The 20,956-nt window shown below is 37.8% G+C and overlaps 1 protein-coding gene across 1 annotated transcript in view; it reads left to right on the forward strand.

The window, feature by feature from the left end:
* LOC149267376 (pyrophosphate-energized vacuolar membrane proton pump 1-like) overlaps nt 1-18,144 on the forward strand; it is a 46,012-nt gene extending 27,868 nt beyond the window's left edge. Inside the window, exon 4 of the mRNA XM_089411262.1 lies at nt 18,079-18,144. Coding sequence (XP_089267388.1) covers nt 18,079-18,144 — 66 coding nt within the window. The remainder of the gene's footprint in view (nt 1-18,078) is intronic.
* Nucleotides 18,145-20,956: the final 2,812 nt, after the last annotated feature.

Consider the following 20,956-nt stretch of genomic DNA (forward strand, 5'->3'; position numbering starts at 1 on the left):
ATATTATTATATATACGTTATATGATGTGGATAGGGTGGAGCCAGCAGGTAGTGAGGAATTCTAGACCCATTAGTTCTGTTTTAATATTTTTTGTATACAATGTACCATATCACAATGAATTGGTGGGGAGGTCGAAAACTGACCCCCCGACCTCTCTCAAACTATTATAAAATTTCGACCAGTGGGCCATAAGCCACAAGTTGAAATTTTTATGCAACATATTTGTATTTATGTAGAGGAAGACAAAAAGATAACGTAACTTTGGAAGATTGTTTTGGGATATTTGGAAGGCATTGTTGAGTGTCGTAAGTTGTGTCAAAATCCTGAGGTCGAGCAGAACATGACAACATCATTCAAGAATTTATTTGATGCAATTTTGGTTTACTTTGATGGCTTTTTAAGAACTAATAAAGAGCCCCTCCCCCCACTAAAGACCGAGCAAGAAGTATTAGGCTTTGAGATACATGAACTTCATTATCAATTTATGGTGTTGTTTTCCATTATGTGATTTTCTATTGTTATTTATTTGCTGCAATTTCCCTACATGGTCCAGATCTTATACTTCAAGGATGCATACAAAATTGCATATAAAAGAGAATGTAACCAAGTAACTTAAACAAATGAAAGAAGTGGAAATCAAAAGAAACCATGAGGTGAAAGGAACAAAATGATTTGATTATGGATTTCACCTAGTGTGGGCTATGTCTCCAGGCCCTGCTCAAAGTGGGTAGGCCTCTTTCATTAAACGGTTGCAAAAATGAATTACAATAAAGTCTACATAAATGACCCTTATACCTCCACTTTCCGGCATGGACTACAAAGGTAAAGCTCAGATGGAGAAACAAAAATCATAATTGGATTCGTGGCGTGAAATCATTTCAAACGACTATAAACTTGACCATGTTATGAGAAAGTGACCTATGGAGCTCTAAGGAATATTTAGATTCCTTCAAGATTCCATGCAAAAATATTCTTCCAAGATTCCCTCAAGATTCCATGAAAAAATATTCTTCCAATATTCCCTAGGAATATTTCTCAAAATCCATGTCCATGTGGGCGCGGTTCCAACTTGGGTGCTCCTAGTTCCATCTGCAACTTGGTTCACGCTTCTCGATTCCGCCATTCCTCTGTGCTTGGATGAATGATGGGTTTATATGTAATGTAGGCAACAAAGTTAAGAAATTTTGGGTCAACGGATTGTTGGTTGGAGGTGCTATATTAAGGAATTGGTTGTGAGAGTGGGTCACAGGTTCCAATCCAGGGAGCCATGTTTTATTTTAGCATTGGTTATTATTCGAAAACTTCATTGTTGTTCAAATTTGGGGCCACTAGTTGGAGGGTTGGCCCACCTGGGCCGGGTGGGTTCGACTCCTCTGTTGTGTGGTTGTTATATGGTTGGGCAGACCTAGGTCTCTAGTGGTCTGACCCATATATATATTATATGGTTTTAATGTAATTACCATTTGGTTGGCAAGGTTGGTGGCTCGCCAACAGATATATTTTTTATTTTTATATTTCTTGTTATATATAACTACACTATAAAAAAAAATTCTGCTAAGTTTTAACGGTCACCAGAAAAATTAAAGAGGTAAAAAATTCACCTGTTATGACCACCAGATTCTGTGTGCCAACCCTTTGCAAAATTTATGCCTCGTTAGTGACTACCATTGGGCCTAGTTTGACCAGAAATTTGATCATGAATACCTTGATCATAGGAAATCAGATTTGAGTATCTGTCATGCTGTTGGAATCATGACGACGAGCACTACGATCTGGTCCTAGTTTCACTTCAATCCTATGAGTTTGATTTTTTTATCTTTTCAAAGCCACTTCTATTTCTGGAGCCACCTAAATCATTCCTCCCCACTAATGAGCTTTTGGTCCGCCAAAAGATTTTATTAGTTAATTGGAAAGTGAAGGAATTTCTCCCTCACTTAATCCTTTTCAATCCATTGGGCCTTACTTGGATGCATTCCCTTGAAACCAATACAAAGGTACTCCATGTATCCCCACCATGAAGTCTGGGTCTTACTATCAAGATTGATATCCTGTGGTAGCTTGTCCAAGTGTTCGGGTGCAAATTTGTCCACTGCTTGTCTAACCTTTTATGTGTCCATGATCAAAGAAGGCTCATAAAGCTCCAAGTTTTCAACATTTACCACTGAGTACATTTGCATGTATGCTATAAAATCGAGGCAAAAATAATTGTCTCCAATCTTTTATAATATGGTGAATGGGCCATATCGGATTGGCATCAACTTCTTTCCTTCCCATTTCATTTTTTCCTTGTTGATGTGGAACCACACTCTGTCTCCAACCTGGAATTGGTGATTGAATCAGTGCTTATCATGTCGAGCTTTATATTGAGCTTGAATTTTCTCCAATTTCTCCCACACTTCCTCGTGAATCATTTGAATTCGCTGAATGAACTTCTGTGCTTTGTTCCTGTCATCTTGCCCACTGGAATCTTCATATCTCCCAAAGACCATGTCTAAGGGATCCTTTGCAAAATATCCAAAGCATGTCTCGAATGGTGAGCTCTGAGTGGATGAATGCACTGCCCAGTTCTATGCATGTTGTACATAGGGAAGCTACTCATCCCACAACATGGGATGCTAGCCACAATAGCCTTGGAGTAATTACTGTATCATTGTGTGGTTGACAACCTCTATTTGTTCATCGATCTGCGGATGAAATTTCGTGCTTCTCTTCAGCTTGGTGTCCATCATTCTCCACAAATACATCCAAAAATATCCAAGAAAGTGAGAGTGTCAATCAAACACAATGGATGCAGGAAACTGAAAGTGGACCCATACAAATTGAAAGAAGAGTGAACATTATTCTATGCAATGACCTACCTTTTACAAATCATTATGAGACACATTTTTCTAAATCGGTCCACAGTGACATACAAATAAACATGACCTCTCCTAGACGAAGGAAAACCGCCAACAAAATCCATTGACACACTTTCCCATGGATGACTTGGAACATGGAGTGGTGTGTAAAGGCCCAATTTTCTATTAGTGGGCTTTCTAACTGAACACAACACACAACCATTTACATATCGACTCATAATATTTTTCGTGTGAGGCCAATAATACAACCTCTGCAAATGACACAATTTTTCCCTACACCAAAATTACTTGACACAAGAGAGGTATGTGCGTCTCTGATTACATGTATTCTCTCATTGGTAGGGATACAAATTTTTCCAACGTGTTACAAGAATTTTCCCTACAAATGGTAATTATTCACCTGCGATCCATGGGTCATCTTTGCATAAATATTCTTAAAATCATCATCATTAGCATATTATTCAACATAAATTTCAAAAAGATAAAGAAGCATTTTGCAAAACTATAGATGCAAAAATAGGAGGGTGAGAAAGCATATCTTCCACTTTGTTGTTGGTGCACTTCTTGTATTTTCTTACCAAGTGAAACTTCTAGAGGAATCAAATCCGTCTGAAATGGCATGCTTGTTGAAGCTTGGTTTGTGACTGGAGGTACCACAAGGCCTAGTGATCTGTGTGAATGATGGTCTCCTTACCAATCAAATATTGCTTCCACTTCTTCATGCTTTGAACCAAGGCATACAACTCCTTGTCATTTGTGGGATAGTTCACAGGGACTTGGGAGAATGCCTATGAATGGTAACATACAAGTTTCCTCATCTACATCAATACTGCTACCATGGTGTACCCACTGGTATCTATCTATATCTCAAAGGGCTGATGGAGGTTAGGTAAGGCCAAAACTGGTGCGGTACTGATATTCTCTTTCAGTGTATCAAAGGCTTTCTATTGCTTTCCTCCCCAACTGAAAGGTTTTCTTCAAACTTTTCAATGCATGTAAGGGGATTGTAGTATACCTAGGGGGATAGTATGGTGTACAGAGGGAGGTACCCAAGGGAATAATATAATAATGGGATGGGCCATAGTTAATAAATAAATTGGTTAACCCGCATCATGTAAGGGACCACAAGTAGTTAGCAATAATGTGATAATCCCATGGTATTGTATGGATGGTATTAAGAGAACCATGGTAATGACCCATGGTATTGTATGTATGAATCCTATATAGAGGCTAAAGACTCCACATTGAGAAATGTCAAGGATTATTGTATTGACAAGCATATGGCTTGTGGAGTGTTCTCCTTCTTTAAGGAGTAGTTGTATGGTGTTACCCTTCCTCAAGGGTTTGATCAATCTCATATATTTTCAGGGTGATGTGGGTGGTGATATGCTGAAGTTTTAACCAACAGTGTATCTTTCTTTAATTCACGACCTAATGGAGCCTGATTGGTATTTGGTACATGTTGTGGCCCTTGTTGTTGTTGCTTATATTCCATTATTACTTCAACCACGGATTCCTCATCTGATGTATCAGTACCTGTAACATTTTCTACTTCAACCTCCTTAGACTCTACCTGTTTTTCTGGTACCTGGTTTGACGCTTGTGTTTGGTTGTCAACCATCAAAGACTCATCATCTTATGTGTCAGGGTCTTAATGGAAATATCATGTAATGTAATTTTCTTCTTTTTATATCAGAGCTTCATGAATTTCTTTTTCACATTAATATTGAAATTACCCACAGATTCCATCCAAGCATATCCCAAAACAACATCCATGTTATCCATATCTGAAGCATAAAAATCACAATGCAATGCATACTTATCCATAGAAAGCTTCAAATATTTATAAACTTGAACATCCTCATTATGAACCTCTGTGTTTTCAATGTGTTTTGCTATAACTTGCAATTTTTTTGCCAAATTAACATGGATAAAATTATGCTTGCAACTAGGATCTATAGACACAATGATATTCTCCTTCTGAATACATCCATGAACCTGTAATAAGGAGATACTAGCAGAAAATAACACTACTTGGTTTCCTTCTTTCCTGTAAAAATAAAATTTTTGCTAGGTTTTTGGATTTCCTTCTTTCCAGTATGAGACCATTTGTCCAAAAATAGTTTTTCAATTTCGTTAGCACGACATAACTTCAAAATCTCACTATCATGTGATTTCCACCATATAACAACCTCATCTTTCAAATAATACCCTATGAAGTCCTTCCAAAACCATGGGCGGTCACACTTCTGATCTTGTATAAATTTTCCAATAGTCGGCCCATCAACTTTTTGTTAGGATATTCCGACACATAGGATATAGTTAAGTTCAACTTGGTCTAGTATAGAGTTAGGTTAGAGTTAGGTAAAGTGTGTTTCTTTACCGTTGTACATTTTGTAACTTACAATCTGACGGTCACGATATGTAGTGATCCGACGGTTCACTCTCACCTCGGTATTACCGACACTTGATCCGTGGCTTGACACCCGATTGGTCCATGAGTTCTATTTAAAGCGCATGGAGGGTAATTGTTCGGGTAATCCGTGCATGAGAGAAGCTTATGTAAATTTTCATTCTTTGATTAATAAATTGCCTGTAGTACCCACGTTGGGACAGGCCATGGACTGTTTCCCTCCTTGCACTCTGAGGGTTTTAACCACGTCAAAAATACTGGTGTATTGATTTGAGATCTGGTTGTGAGCGGTGTCCTTTTGGTATTCTTTCTGTGGAACTTACCCTGTAAATTCCTACATGGTATCAGAGCTATTTGAGGGCCGCGTCCGTTGGTGATCCAAATCTGAAGCCGGTAGAACTACATGCGGTTGTCGTTTCCTAGATCTGTTGTTTCTGACTGCTTTCGGGCCGAGAGGACTGCTCTATTGCATTCGGAGCATCTGTTCCAGTGAGGAACCCCTTTCGTTTCACGCGAAAAGGTTTTCGGTAGCCCTAGCTGCGTCATTTTTCAGATCGGGAGGTATACAATGTTTTTTTTGCAGTTTACTGTTATTTTCTCTCTGCTTATTTCGGTCTCAGTTTATTTAGCCTTTTTTTTAACCGGATCTATACCTTTCATTTCTGCGTATGCTCTTTGCCCTGCGACTCTGTGCGATCTGGGCAAATCAGAAACAGAAAGGAAGGATTTTTCTCATGCGTATGCTCTTTTCCCTGCACCTTAGTGTGATCTCGGAAAATCAGAAACATTGAGAAAAATATTTAGTTTTTCGGCTAAAGCTAACTTTGAGATTTTTTTTTTTAAATTTCTAGTTTTTTGGCTAAAGCTAACTTCGAGCCGCAAGGTTCGTTTTTCTTTGCATATTCGTGTTGGGTTTTGTGTTTTGTGTTTTGTAGGGAAAAAGAGCTTTCTCAAGGCAAGCACGCAAACCAAGGCCGCCTCCCCCCCCCCTCTCTCTCTCTCTCTCTCAAATTTTTTGTATAGATCAATTGGTTCAAAGCTATTTTAAGAGAGTAGAGGTCTTGGGTTCAAGTCTCCATTTTGTGGGGGCGGATTTTTTCATTCCCGCACATTCGCGCACTTTGCCGGCAACGTCAACAATTTTTTTTTCAAAAAGCCATAACTTCTTCATCCGGAAGCCTTTTTCAGAGCCGTTTTTTTTAAAACCACCTATTTTTTCGAGATCTATCCGTTGGAACACTTACTTTCAGCATCTTCAGCTTCAGTTTTTTTTTTAAATGGAAAGTCCATGCCAAGTCATTCTTGACAGCACTAACTACTTCCAATGGGTAGAATACATGGAAGATTTACTTAGAAGTAAAGGTCTCTTCAGAATAGCCACAGACCAAGAGAAGAAACCAAAAGATGAAGACAAGGTGGCAAAATGGGAAAATAGACAAGATCAAGCACGTGGTTTGATAGGGATGTCTATTTCTCCTGATCTTAGATTCCACATTGCAGGACTTGAGACTCCTCATGAAGCATTAGAAAAACTTGCTAAAGTTTTTGGGATTAAAAATGAAATTAGAGCCCATCAACTTGAAAATGAGTTGCTTACTTTGGATCCTAATAATTTTTCTTGCATTGAAGATTTCTTGTCCAAATTCAAGACCCTTAGATATCTCTTGGAAGGTGTTAAAGTTAAGAAAGAAGATGGTAACCTTATTTATTCCATCCTTACTAAGTTGGGACCAGCCTACTCTGTATTTGTTTCCACTTTCCATTCTACAAGGGAAGCTTTCATTTGTCAAGGACAAGACTACAAGGCCCCTTCCTTTGACTCCTTTTGTGATTCCTTAATAAGAGAACAAGAAAAACTCTTACACCTTGGTCTTCTTAATCTTGGAAACTCTTCCACGAAAGCGTTAGCCGCCCAGCAGCAACCAAATTCAAAGAATCCTAAGAAGTCATATCCTCAAAAGAATGGTCCTAAACCATCTCAGCCTCAAAATGAAAGATCATTTCAGCAAAATGATAAGACCAATAAAAACAAATGGAAGAAGACTGATAGACATTGTAACTTTTGTAATCGAGATGGCCACTTAGAATCTAAATGCTTTAAGAAGATGGAAGCCTTGGAAGCCGCAATGAAGAAACATAACATCCATGTGGAGCCTACTTCAACTTCAACTTCCGGAATGGCACTTTCTGCATGTCATTGTCAATCATCTCAGTCTGGTTATGCATTAAATGTATCTTCTTCTTCTTCTCATTCTCATGAGTGGCTCATTGATTCTGGAGCCTCTTGTCACATGGCCAAAAACCAAGCCATGTTTTCTTCTTTAAATGATTGTAACACCAAAAATATATATATTGGTGATGATAGATCTCTTAATGTTGTAGGGACTGGAACTGTTCATCTAGACAATGGTCAGTTTAATGATGTATTATGTGTTCCAACCTTATCCTGCAACCTTCTATCTGTCTATCAGATAACTCATTCAGGTGAAGGTAAAATTGTTGAATTTTCACCTCATGATGTTGTAATCAAGGATCTAAAAGATCCTAAACAGATTCTAGCTACTGGTCTTGCTGATGATTCCAAAAGGTTGTATAAGTTTCACAACTTTGGGTCATCCAATCTTCCCTCAGTATTTGTTGCTCATAATGATGAAGTGAGCAAACTTTGGCATGAGCGATTTGGTCACTTAAACTATCGCTCCCTTCAGCATCTATGTAAAGAAAATATGGTGACAGGTCTTCCTATGGTATCTTGCAGAGATGGTGTTTGTTCCGGATGTGTACTCGGAAAACATCATCGGGACAGTTTTGACAAACGTGCCTCTTGGCACGCCTCAGCCCCTTTACAGCTTGTGCACAGTGATTTATGTGGTCCTCTTCCTGTTGCTTCATTCTCTGGCTGCAAGTACTTCTTAACTTTCATTGATGATTTCTCCAGACGCACTTGGGTATACTTCTTAAAACTCAAGAGCGAAGTATTTAACACCTTTTTGGCCTTCAAAGCCTTTGTTGAAAAACAATCTGGACATCAAATTCTTAAGCTAAGAACTGATAATGGTGGAGAATATGTTAAAAACACATTCATCAACTTTTGCACCGAAAATGGAATTCAAATGCAACATACTGTTCCATACACTCCACAACAAAATGGTGTAGCTGAAAGGAAAAATCGCACCTTAAAGGAAATGGCTAATTGTATGCTGCAATCTAAAGGACTCAGTCTTAGTTTTTGGGCCGAAGCAATTAATTGTGCAAATTATATAATCAATCGCACTCCTACTAAGGTTCTAGAGAATATCACTCCAGAAGAAGCTTGGAGTTCCATTAAACCAGATGTAAGTCACTTTCGTGTGTTTGGAAGTGAAGCATGGGCCCATATTCCAGATGAAAAGCATAAAGCTTTAGAACCTAAGAGTGAGAAATGTACTTTTGTTGGATATTCTGAAGATGTAAAAGGTTATAGACTTATTCCATTTAAGTCCAAAAATGTTATCATTAGAAGAGATGTAAAATTTGATGAAAATAAATCGGCCTGCGAGCCTAGTCCGGCGGATGTGCCACCTCTTCCTATCTCTTCTATCTTTGAAAACATTTCTTCTTCAGATGATGAAAGCGAGGATGATAATCCTCCCCCACCTTCTCAGGATCCTCAACTTCCAAGATGGGTCCGTGCTACTCGGGATGCAGCAGGTGATCTTGCCGGTGATCCTACAGATCAGCGACGTACACGTTCTCAGTTTGAAAGAGCCTCTTCTTTACTGGCTCAAGCTCCAGTAAATCATGATCCTGACACTTTTGCAGAAGCTTCAGGCCATCCACATTGGGAAGCAGCTATGAATGAAGAATATCATTCATTGATGACAAATGATACATGGGATCTTGTTCCTCTACCAAAGGGACGCAAACTTGTTAGATGTAAATGGGTTTACAGAACCAAGTATGGACCAGATGGGAAAGTTGATAAACATAAAGCTCGTCTCGTTGCTAAGGGCTTTTCACAGGTTGAAGGCATTGACTACACTGAAACCTTCTCCCCTGTTGCCAAAATGAACTCTATCCGCCTTGTTCTTTCCCTTGCTGCCTCTTTAAAATGGGAAGTCCATCAGATGGATGTTAAATCTGCCTTCTTGCATGGGGACTTGCAGGAAGAAATCTATATGGAACAACCCATTGGCTTCATACAAACAGACTCCAGCCTTGTTTGTCGACTTAAGAAATCCCTTTATGGCCTCAAGCAAGCTCCTCGGGCTTGGTATGCCAAAATGGATAGCTTTCTTTTAGAATCTGGCTTTTCTAGGTGTCATTCTGACAATACTGTCTACACCAAGAAAGTGGGCAACTCTCTTATCATCCTTGTTCTTTATGTTGATGATCTTATTCTTACTGGTAGTGATCCCAACCTTATAAACCATGTGAAGTCCAGCCTTAAAAAGAAATTTGAAATGACAGACTTAGGACACTTACACTATTTTCTCGGTCTTCAAGTCTTGCAATCCCAGGAGGGTATTTTCCTTTCCCAGTCCAAGTATGCTTGTGATATTCTTCGTCATTTTCACATGGAAGACTGTAAGCCAGCCCCTTCTCCCTTTCAGTCTGGAGTCAAACTTTCAGTCTCTTGTACTTCTCCTGAAGTTGATGCTACCTTATACCGTCAACTTGTCGGAAAACTCTTGTATTTAACCCATACTCGTCCTGATCTTTCCTTTGTTGTTGGCCTTGTTGCTCGTTTTATGCAAAACCCCCGTGAAAGTCATTGGAAAGCAGCTAAAAGAATACTTCGTTATGTTCGAGGTACAGTACAGTTTGGGATTCATTACAGTGCCAAAGCAGCTCCTCTGTTAGTTGGTTTCACTGATTCTGATTGGGCTGGTGACCCTGATGATCGGAAGTCTACTGCCGGTTATGTCTTCACTCTTGGTTCAGGACCTATTACATGGGCTTGTAAGAAACAGGCTGCCATTTCTCTTTCGTCAGCAGAAGCAGAGTATCGTGGTGCCGTGGAAGCTAGTAAGGAAGCCTTGTGGCTTCGTCAGATCCTATCAGAGTTTGGCTTTGAGCAGCAGCATCCAACCACACTTTGGTGTGATAATCAAAGTGCCATTCAGCTATGCAAAGATCCAGTCCAGCATCAGCGCAGCAAACACATTGAACTACACATGCACTTCATCAGAAAGCTCATTCATGACCATGTTCTTGAAGTGCAATATTGTCCAACAGATGATCAGGTTGCAGACATCTTCACAAAGGCTCTCACAGAGGCGAAGTTCACTAAACTTCGATATATGCTTGGAGTTCAGGAAGTTGTCACTAAGGGGGGATAGGCTCTAGTGCCTCCTTCCTTCTCCTATTGTGTCATATTTGTAAATCCTTCAATCCTATCCCAAGTTGTTCTTAAGGGGGGATGTTAGGATATTCCGACACATAGGATATAGTTAAGTTCAACTTGGTCTAGTATAGAGTTAGGTTAGAGTTAGGTAAAGTGTGTTTCTTTACTGTTGTACATTTTGTAACTTACAATCTGACGGTCACGATATGTAGTGATCCGACGGTTCACTCTCACCTCGGTATTACTGACACTTGATCCGTGGCTTGACACCCGATTGGTCCATGAGTTCTATTTAAAGCGCATGGAGGGTCATTGTTCGGGTAATCTGTGCATGAGAGAAGCTTATGTAAATTTTCATTCTTTGATTAATAAATTGCCTGTAGTACCCACGTTGGGACAGGCCGTGGACTGTTTCCCTCCTTGCACTCTGAGGGTTTTAACCATGTCAAAAATATTGGTGTATTGATTTGAGATCTGGTTGTGAGCGGTGTCCTTTTGGTATTCTTTCTGTGGAACTTACCCTGTAAATTCCTACACTTTTCCTGTAAAAACATATATTGCTAGAAGCCATGAAGAGGGTTTTGAAAAAAAAAATCACTTACTTGGCGAAAATTTACAATGGCCACAGTTCAATCTGTAGAAATTTTGAATAATATGACACATATTCAACAGAGATTATCCTGATCATACAATTTAAGCGGAACATGTATAATACATAATCTCCTCTACGTTGATCATCAAATTACAGAAGCAGAAACATCCACAGGCACACATAGAAGCATCAATCAAACTCATAAACACAGTATGTATCCCGGGGAAAGCATCTCGCTAAAAACCCCACACTATCTGTATATTATATTGATTGAATCATGTAACAATACAAAGCATAATACTTCTCACAAGTATCTCCACCTGTTACACACAATACAGCTCAGATTTGATCTCCAAATCTCTCCCGCTGCTTGCCTGCCTCCACTGCTCAAACCTGCTCGAGAACTGATGAGAATTACTTCCCAAACTCGATTTTACACTGCAAAATAGTCACCCACACTATGTTGGACGTGAGCAACAGCTATAATATCATGAAGATACGTGAGCAAACTCATTGGCATACTCAATCCTTTGATTGTGCAAATCATCATGCACAGCTATAGTCACAAATGATAGCAATCTGATCCTCTAACACCTGTCCCTGCTGAACTGAACATGCACTGTCATGCAACTGAGTTAACTGATGTATTCTATAGTTGCATTATGAGTTAATAACTTGTGAATTAATTAATAACTAATTCACCCAACTCATCTTTAGTCTATTGATCAGTTAGACTAAATACAACCAGTTTAACAAAGCTAAACTGAACACAACTCCATCAACTGTACCTCCAGTCCACTAAACTCAACTCACTTGAGTTCTAACTGAAGTCATGCATGCAACAACTCAACTGACTCATAAGAAAAATGAATTTCCTTCTGACAGCTGCATGTGCCACTTCCGTAGCTCAAACTGAAGTGCTCCAAGAGAATAAGATTAAGTTTATAGTCCAAATATTATTGTGAGATAATAATATTTGACTTTTCTATTTTTGACTTTGATCACTCACACTGTAATCACTCACACTGTGATCACTCACACTTTCATCAAAAATAGAAGTCCATCTATTTTTCCCAACTTGATCAATCATCCATAGACATGATCCATATGTCTAAAAATAGACATAGTCTAAAAATAGACTTGCGCCAAAAATAGCCTGCGGGCCCACTTAGTGAAGGCGACTCTTTTCACTAAGATCCATCATCTTGTTGCACTCTCAACAAGCATTTCTTGTTGCACACTTTTCAACACAATCAATATTGCTCAGAATCCTTATTATGACCTATTTCCGGAAATGGAATAACCACTATGCCTCTTCCCATGTGATAGAAATCTCGATCTAGGCACTTTGGAATTTCATATTCAAGCTGCAACTGTCTACCGTCACAAAAAATTACGAAAAAGAGAGCTGATTTTAAATCAGCGATATCTCCCACATCCGGACTCCAATTCGACCGATTTGTTTTTTGTAATTGGGTAATTTTTCAGGAGGATCTACGATCTACAATGAGTTTCTCAAAATCCCCCACAAAAAAAAAAAATTAACTGGAGATGCGCCATCCACGAATTTTCGTCAAAACTTTTCTGCAACACAACTGATTTTTAAATTAGCGATATCTCCCTCATCCAGACTCCAATTCGGCCGATTATTTTTTTCACAAAGAATCCAGATCTGCACTTTTTTCTTCAAATTTTGCACCAGAAGTTACAGATATGATCTACAAACTTGTTGCCCCAAAAAATTCCTGCAAAAATAAAAATAAAAATCTTCGCTTTGCCCAAGAAAGTGCTTCGATACCACTTGTAATAGATATGACCTACAAATATAGGAGAATATAAATATGCCCAGAAATAACAAGATCAACCCAATAATATAACATGAAAATGCATCTTTTTATTGATCAAATCCTTGAGGTAGGGTAACACCATACAACTACTCCTTAAGGAAGGAGAACACTCCACAAGCCATATGCTTGTCAATACAATAATCCTTGACATCTCTCAATGGAGAGTCTCTAGCCTCTATATAGGATTCATACATACAATACCATGGGTCATTACCATGGTTCTCTCAATACCATCCATCTAATACCATGGGCTTATCACATTATTGCTAACTACTTGTGGTCTCTTACATGATGCGGGTTAACCACTTTATTTATTAACTATGGCCCATCCCATTATTATATTATTCCCTTGAGTACCTCCCTCTGTACCCCATACTATCCCCCCTAAGTATACTACAGGGATGTAATGACAGAGACGTTCACAATGAACCTTCTCTAGTATTGTACTGCACCAAAACAGCTACGAACCTCTGTAACATTGGTGGGTTTAGGCCACTTCACAATCACATCAATTTTAGAAGAATCTAATTTTAATTGTCCACCTCTGACATTGTGACCCAATTAAACCAAAGAGGTATTACCAAATTCACACTTAGACATTTTTAGATACAATGTTTCCTTTTGCAAAACATTAAGCACCTTTTTAACATGACTCACATGATCTTCCCATGTTCTACTAAAAGAAATAATGTCATCAAGAAACACAAGTACAAAATCATTAAGAAAAGGTTTAAAAATATCATTCATCACCCTCATGATGTTGGCATTGTGATACATATGTTGTACTTGATGGAAACCCACTTGTAGCAAAACAACTCACTTGTATATGGTAACTAGATGAATCTACAAAAGAAATATCAGATGTGACAGAATGCATGGCAGTTGTGTTTATAGATGTTACAAATGCAGGGCAGTTCAAAGGAATCAGTTCAAAAGTAATGTACAATGGCATTATGATACAGGTGTTGCCCTTGATGGCAACTCACTCAGATGATAGTTCACAATGCAGCAAGTTAACAACAAAGGATTACAGATCAGACTCTAGAGATTGAAGAAAGAGAGTAGTTTAAGAAGTATACGTTGGTTCACCTTGTCCAAGCAGCATATACACGCGGGTTAATAGAACAAAAGGAGCATATATGTATACACGCACTTTCAAAGGAGGAAAAGCATGTACATGTTGGAAAACTAAGGTTTTGGTCTGAGGTATTTAGTCCAAGGTATTTTGGTCCAAGGTATTGATCCAAGGTATTTGGTCTGAGGTATTTGGTCTGAGGTATTGACCCTAGGTATTTGGTCCAAGGTATTGGTCCTAAGTGGTTCTGCTCCAAGGTGTTGAGAAAGACCTAAAACTATATAAGGAGGAGAAGATCGTTAGGTGAAGGTGTGCAAGTATTGAATATCTGATGAAGTGTTAGATAAAATATGCAGGTTATGGGTGTCTGATGCTTTGCTTGATCTAAACTAAGGATGCACCTATGTGGTTGATGATGGATGAGATCTAATGATGGATCAAGATTATAATGACTTATCATTATGTGATCTGACAATGGATAGGCTAGATCTGATTGCTCACGCACATTTTATCCTTTATATATGATGATCTGGGTATGTCTAAATTCTGGAATTGCAGCAAAGTTATAAGTAAGTATTTTCATATCTATACACTGGTTTGCTTTGGTGAAAGTTCGTATACACACTGGTTCGACTCTTCCAAGTAGTGTATGCAAAAGAAAAATTTGACTGATCCAGTCTGAAAATTCATGAAACGTGGTCCCTAGAAGAAGAGATAAGGTTGTAACCTTCTGTAGGCTGGCACCTACGTACTAGTAAAAATATCGTCCAGTACAAGAGATAGGGGGTTGTAGCTCCCTTCTAGTAGAAGCTGGAAAATGAGAGAAGGTTGTAGCCTTCTGTAGGTGGGTGCTTGCGTACTGGTATGAGTCTGCACCAATACAAGATCATAAACATATTTTCTTATTATTAAAAGAAGACAGAGATGAAAGCAGCAGGTGGTTTTCACCCACATTGGGTTTCCACCTTAAATCTTAGTGTTCATGTGTGTTGCTTATGATTGATGGTTTATTCTTTTATTAATACACATGGTTATTGTTTAATGTTTAATAATGTACTGATGCACTAATTAAAGATCAACATATGATGAATTAACTGATTCATAAGTTCACTAGATATACACTGGTTGCCTTAAGAATAGTTGCGTGCACACGCGAGTTCCCTTCACTGAAGTAGCGTATATAAATCTGATTATGGAAATTAAAAAGTTATTGATTTGTAAATATTGATTCACCCCCCCCTCTCAATATTATTTCCAACAATTGGTAGCAAGTCCTTTAGCAGAAGCTTGATCCATTGAAGGAGATCCGTAGAAACAATGGGAAAGAAGCTAAAGAAGAAAGCACCTCAAAAGAAGAAGGCATCCTAAAGGAACTATGACAGTGGGAGAGACGATTGGGGATTATGTGGACGCAACTCTTCAGATTCAAAATCACCTCAGAATGAAGATGAACAAGCAAAAGAACTATCATGTTTGAATTTGATGTCCTCTGGTGATACATTTCTCTGTTCATTTGAAGATAATGAAAGTGATATCGAAACAACTATGGGTGAAAGAGAAAGAAATAAAATAGAAGCAGAATTTAAAAGCTCACAAATATAATTAGAGATCAAGAAGATCTAATTGATAAAAGGGAATTTTCCTACAAAGAAGAAGTTACCAGATTAAAATATCAATTGGAGGAAGGAAACAAGGTAAGGAAGCAGTACAAGGAAAAGGAAGATCAATGTCAAAAGCTGCAGGATGAAGTGACATCATTAAGAAATGAAGTAAGTAAAAAGAGTACAACAATCAAGAAACTTAAAGATAGATCCAGTTACTATGAAAGTCTTGAAGCTAAGATCCTCTCTCTAAAAGAAGATCTCGAAAAATAAAATAATCAGAATGAAGAACTACTCCAAGCACTTGAAGAACAAGAAAACGAAGTTCTCGGATTAAGGCAACAAGTGGGAGAAGGAAGAAAAGCTGAAGAAATCATGAAAAAGCAGTATCTTGAAAAGGAAGAGCAATATCAGGTTGAGGTAAATATCCTAAAAGGTAAATTAGAAGAAAAGGATAAACTTTTACGATTTCAAGATAGTACTAATATTTTGGATGATATTCTTAGTAGTCAAAGGTCTCCTACCATCAAATATGGTCTTGGTTTTCATGAAATTGTTAAAGAAGAATCTAGCTCATAAACTAAAGCAAATAACTCTAGTGAAAAATCTGAAATGCTCAACAAGGAGATAAGAGGTCAACCCCATCAACAACCAAGGAAAGAGAGTCTTCAAAGAAAATCATTTACTCCTAACTATGGAAGTGATAATCGGTTCTTTCCTCTGATGAATAATGTTGAATGTTTTATATGTCATAATTTTGGACATGTTGCAACAAGATGCAGAAGTAGAATGGTTCAAGTTAATAACCATCACACAGAAACATCATCAACTTCCAGGTACTTCAAGGGATATTGTTTTTCTTGCAATATGTCTAGTCACAAAGCCATTGACTGCTATAAAAGGAATATGAAACATGTAAGATGCTATGCATGTAACAAGTTTGGACATATAGCAAAGGAATGTAGGAGAAAATTTCTGGCACCATACCAAAAGGAGAAAACATCATCACACTCGAAGATATGGAAGAAGAATGAAGTACAGTCAGAAAAATGTGGCATGGCATAGTATACAGACATAATAGACTCAGGGGGAACTTAAAGTGTGAAACTTCAATGTTCTAAATCTCATATGCAAGTTTCATGAAGTCAAGTCTCGTATATACGCGAGTTCGAAGCTGAACAGTCACATATATGTTGGTTTGAGGAAAAAGCAGTGGGACAAACTCAGGAAAAAGGGTCTGATATGGTTCAATCAATTATTTTCTCTGTTTGATGATGGTTACAATCTGCTGATGATATGTGAAAATGTGTTGGTCCTCATAAGCTGTTAAAAAAAAATTGATGTATATCTGATTTATGATGATGCCTTGATGATTCTTACTAATATTTGCAATGATCAGATCTGAAAATGAACAATTGGCACAGGTTCAGGGGAAGAATATGCTTATAATAATGCATTGTTGGAATTATGTTTAGAAATCTTTGGTACCTAATGGTTCTTATCAATGATGACGATGCTTATGTGGCTAAAGTGTTTGAATGATACATCATGCTATGTTACGATTATGAGTTGACCATGATGAAATCTCAGATGATACTTGTATTGCTTGGGGTTACATAGTTGTTATTCAGATCAGATTTATGGATGATTGTGGATAACTTTTTTATGATGCATACAGTACATATATGTTGCTTACATGGTGATCTTCATAAGTACAAGAAGAAGTACAAAGCTTGAGTACACAACTTCATTATTTGATGATGAGCCACTCATTTTTTTTATGCTGGTGTCATCATGCCTTCAAAGATGCATAAAATTCATATGGGTAGTTATGATGCAAGATTCCTATATTTCTTGGCTCTCACATGGTTGAGGATTATTGTTGTTGATGGTATCAAGAAAGCTTAACAAATGATCATCAGCTCATGGTTTGGTAGATACATAGTTGATGGATACACATGATGTTGGATACATGGATGATTACTTAAGTTGCATATTGATAAATATCGTTGGTTGGCCAAGAGAATGGTGTTAATGCAAGTCTCATGAAGACATAGCTATTTGAAGACATGGATATTTAGAGGCATGGCTTACTTAGTCACATAATGATGATGGAATTACGTTATGATCATAGATGATGACTATGGTGTTTTCACATACATATGATATGATGTGAATGATTTTATGTTACTTCTTAGAGATATGACATATGCTTAGTTGATTCATGGAAGGTTATTATAAGGCTCTTTCTACTAAGGAAAACAAGAAATTTGATCTTGATGAGATTAAGAGGATGAGTTGATATCTATATACGACATACTTTGTCATAGGTTGATGATATTTACTTTGTCATGGACATATACAGGTTGCAGGCCTGGATGTTGCTAACGGATGCTATATAGTTGCTGATGACTATGATGGTCTTGTTTAGATCTTTGGTCTTTGTTAAAAATGTCATGTATATCATTTAAGGTAAAGGTCATGTAAAGGCCCATGATGTAATAATATGTCTTTGTCTATCATAGTCTTTTAATGAGTCCTTTTTGGTCATATGATGTAATTTGCACCCCCACTATGCATGGGAAGGATGATGTAATAATTTTTATATTTCAGTCATGTATAAACATTTGGTATATCACCACTTGGTTGGGAGATTGATGTATGTATGAGTCCTTGGTGATAGGAAGGTCATACTCACATAGTTGAGTTATAGAGTCACGTTATTTTTTTTAGAAAATATATTTGCAGACTCTGCATGTGCTCCGAGGGAGCATGGATGGTATAATGCATCTCCGCATGAACAAAGGGGATTTTAATCAGATAATTCAGCATGTGCCTAGAGGGAGCATGATCAATGTTCATATTCAGTTGTTCAGATATGAAAGTCTTCATTTTGGTCAGCCATTTACCATTGATATCAAAGGGGGAGAGTATCTTGGTCCACCCTTTTCCCTTGATGTCAAAGGGGGAGAGTATTTTGGTGTTGCTTGTTATCTCTAACAGTTTCTAAAGCTTGCAGTAATCAACACCAACATGGTTGCCATAAAATCCAAAGGGGGAGATTTTTGGCATTATGATACATGTGTTGTACTTTATGGAAACCCACTTGTAGTAAAACAACTCACTTGTATACGGTAACTAGATCAATCTACAAAAGAAATATCAGATGTGACAGAATGCATGGCAGTTGTGTTTACAGATGTGACAAAATGCAGGGCAGTTCAAAGGAATCAGTTCAGAAGTAATGTACAATGGCATTATGATATAGGTGTTGCCCTTGATGGAAACTCACTCAGATGACAGTTCACAGTGTAGTAGGTTAACAAAAAAGGATTACAGATCAGACTCCAAAGATTGAAGAAAGAGAGTAGTTTAAGAAGTATACACTGGTTCACCTTGTCCAAGCAGCATATACATGCGGGTTAACGGAAAAAAATGAGCATATACGTATACACACTCTTTCAAAGGAGGAAAAGCGCGTACATGTTGGAAAACTAAGGTTCTGGTCCGAGGTATTTAGTCCAAGGTATTGATCCAAGGTATTTTGTCTGAGGTATTTGGTCCGAGGTATTGACCCTAGGTATTTGGTCCAAGGTATTGTTACTAAGTGGTTCTGGTCAAAGGTATTGAGAAAGGCCTAAAAATATATAAGGAGGAGAAGATCATTAAGCTAAGGTGTGCAAGTATTGAATATCTGATGAAGTGTTAGATCAAATATGCAGGTAATGGGTGTCTGATGCTTTGCTTGATCTGAACTAAGGATGCACCCATGTGGTTGATGATGAATGAGATATAATGATGGATCAAGATTATATTGACTTATCATTATGTGATCGGACAATGGATAGGCTAGATTTGATTGCTAACGCATGTTCTATCCTTTTATATATGATGATCTAGTTATGTCTAAAGTCTAGAATTCCAGCGAAGTTATAATTAAGTATTTGCAGATCTATACGTTGGTTCGCTTTAGTGAAGGTGCGTATACAGGCTAGTTCGGCTCTTCCAATTAGCGTTTTCAAAAGAAAAGCTTGATGTTCAAGGATGACTGATCTATTAGATCAATACTGTTGTTTTACTACTATATTACTGTTATTTGTCAATGATGTCTTCTTAGATCTGAAAGTAGGACTGAATGTGTAAGGAAATTGAGTCTGATTGATTGATTGATTGAGAAGGAAGGGTGATCCTTGTTGCTATCTGTTTAGAACTCTGTAATATGACAATAGATCTTCATAATGTCGCTGATTGGTATAGTTTGTGGTTCAGAGGTTTTATGATTCAGTATCTATAGTGGTATACGCAGGTTGGACAAAAGGAAGTGGTGTATACACGTAGGTTTGCTTCATTAAAGAAGCGTATACATTCTGACACATGCATTTTGAGGTTACAGTTTGTTCTAGTTGTTGATGCAGTGTTCTGGGTTCATATCTGTGTACTAGTTATAGTGATCTGTCTGTTCTAGTTGATTGGATGAATTTGATTAATTTTGAATGAATGGTTGATTCAGTTGTGTCAGAGGTTTAGAGGTGTCAGTGATTGATTGTTTCAGTTATATCAGAGATTGATGAAGTCTGGAAAAGCTTCAAAGTTATGAGTCAGTATTTGCAGATCTATACACTGGTTGGATTTGATAAAAGCGCGTATACATGCCGGTTCGGCACATCAAAGTAGCGTATAAATTATGAAATATGATGTTTTAAGTTTCAGTTGGTTCTAGTTGTTGATGCAGAGTTATAGGTTTTGCTTTGTTATCTGGTGACTATGTTCTAGTAACAGTGGTTTGAATGTTCAGATTGATTAGTTGTGATTTGCTTCAATGATGATGGGTTTTCAATGACTGATTTAGTTGTGGTTGATTCAGATATTGATGATTGAGTTTCAATGATTGGTTGATGCATATGTATTTGATGGTTATGGTGATTGATTCTAAGCTTCAATGTTGTTGATGGGTCTAGTATGAAAATTGGATGAAACGTGGCCTACATATAGTGTTGTTGTGTACCAGGAGTATCCAGTCTGAAAATTCATGAAACGTGGTCCCTGGAAGAAGAGAGAAGGTCGTAGCCTTCTATAGGTTGGCACCTATGTACTGGTAAACATATCGGCCAGTACAAGAGCTAAGAGGTTGCAGCTCCCTTCCAATAGAAGCTAGAAAACAAGAGAAGGTTATATCCTTCTGCAGGTGGGTGCCTACATACTGGTATGAGTCTGCACCAATACAAGATTGTAAATAGATTTTA

The sequence above is a fragment of the Pinus tabuliformis genome, chromosome 6 (assembly GCF_031772625.1).
Source record: "Pinus tabuliformis cultivar Carrire ecotype Pingquan chromosome 6, CPIR1, whole genome shotgun sequence".
In the NCBI taxonomy this organism is placed as follows: domain Eukaryota; kingdom Viridiplantae; phylum Streptophyta; class Pinopsida; order Pinales; family Pinaceae; genus Pinus; species Pinus tabuliformis.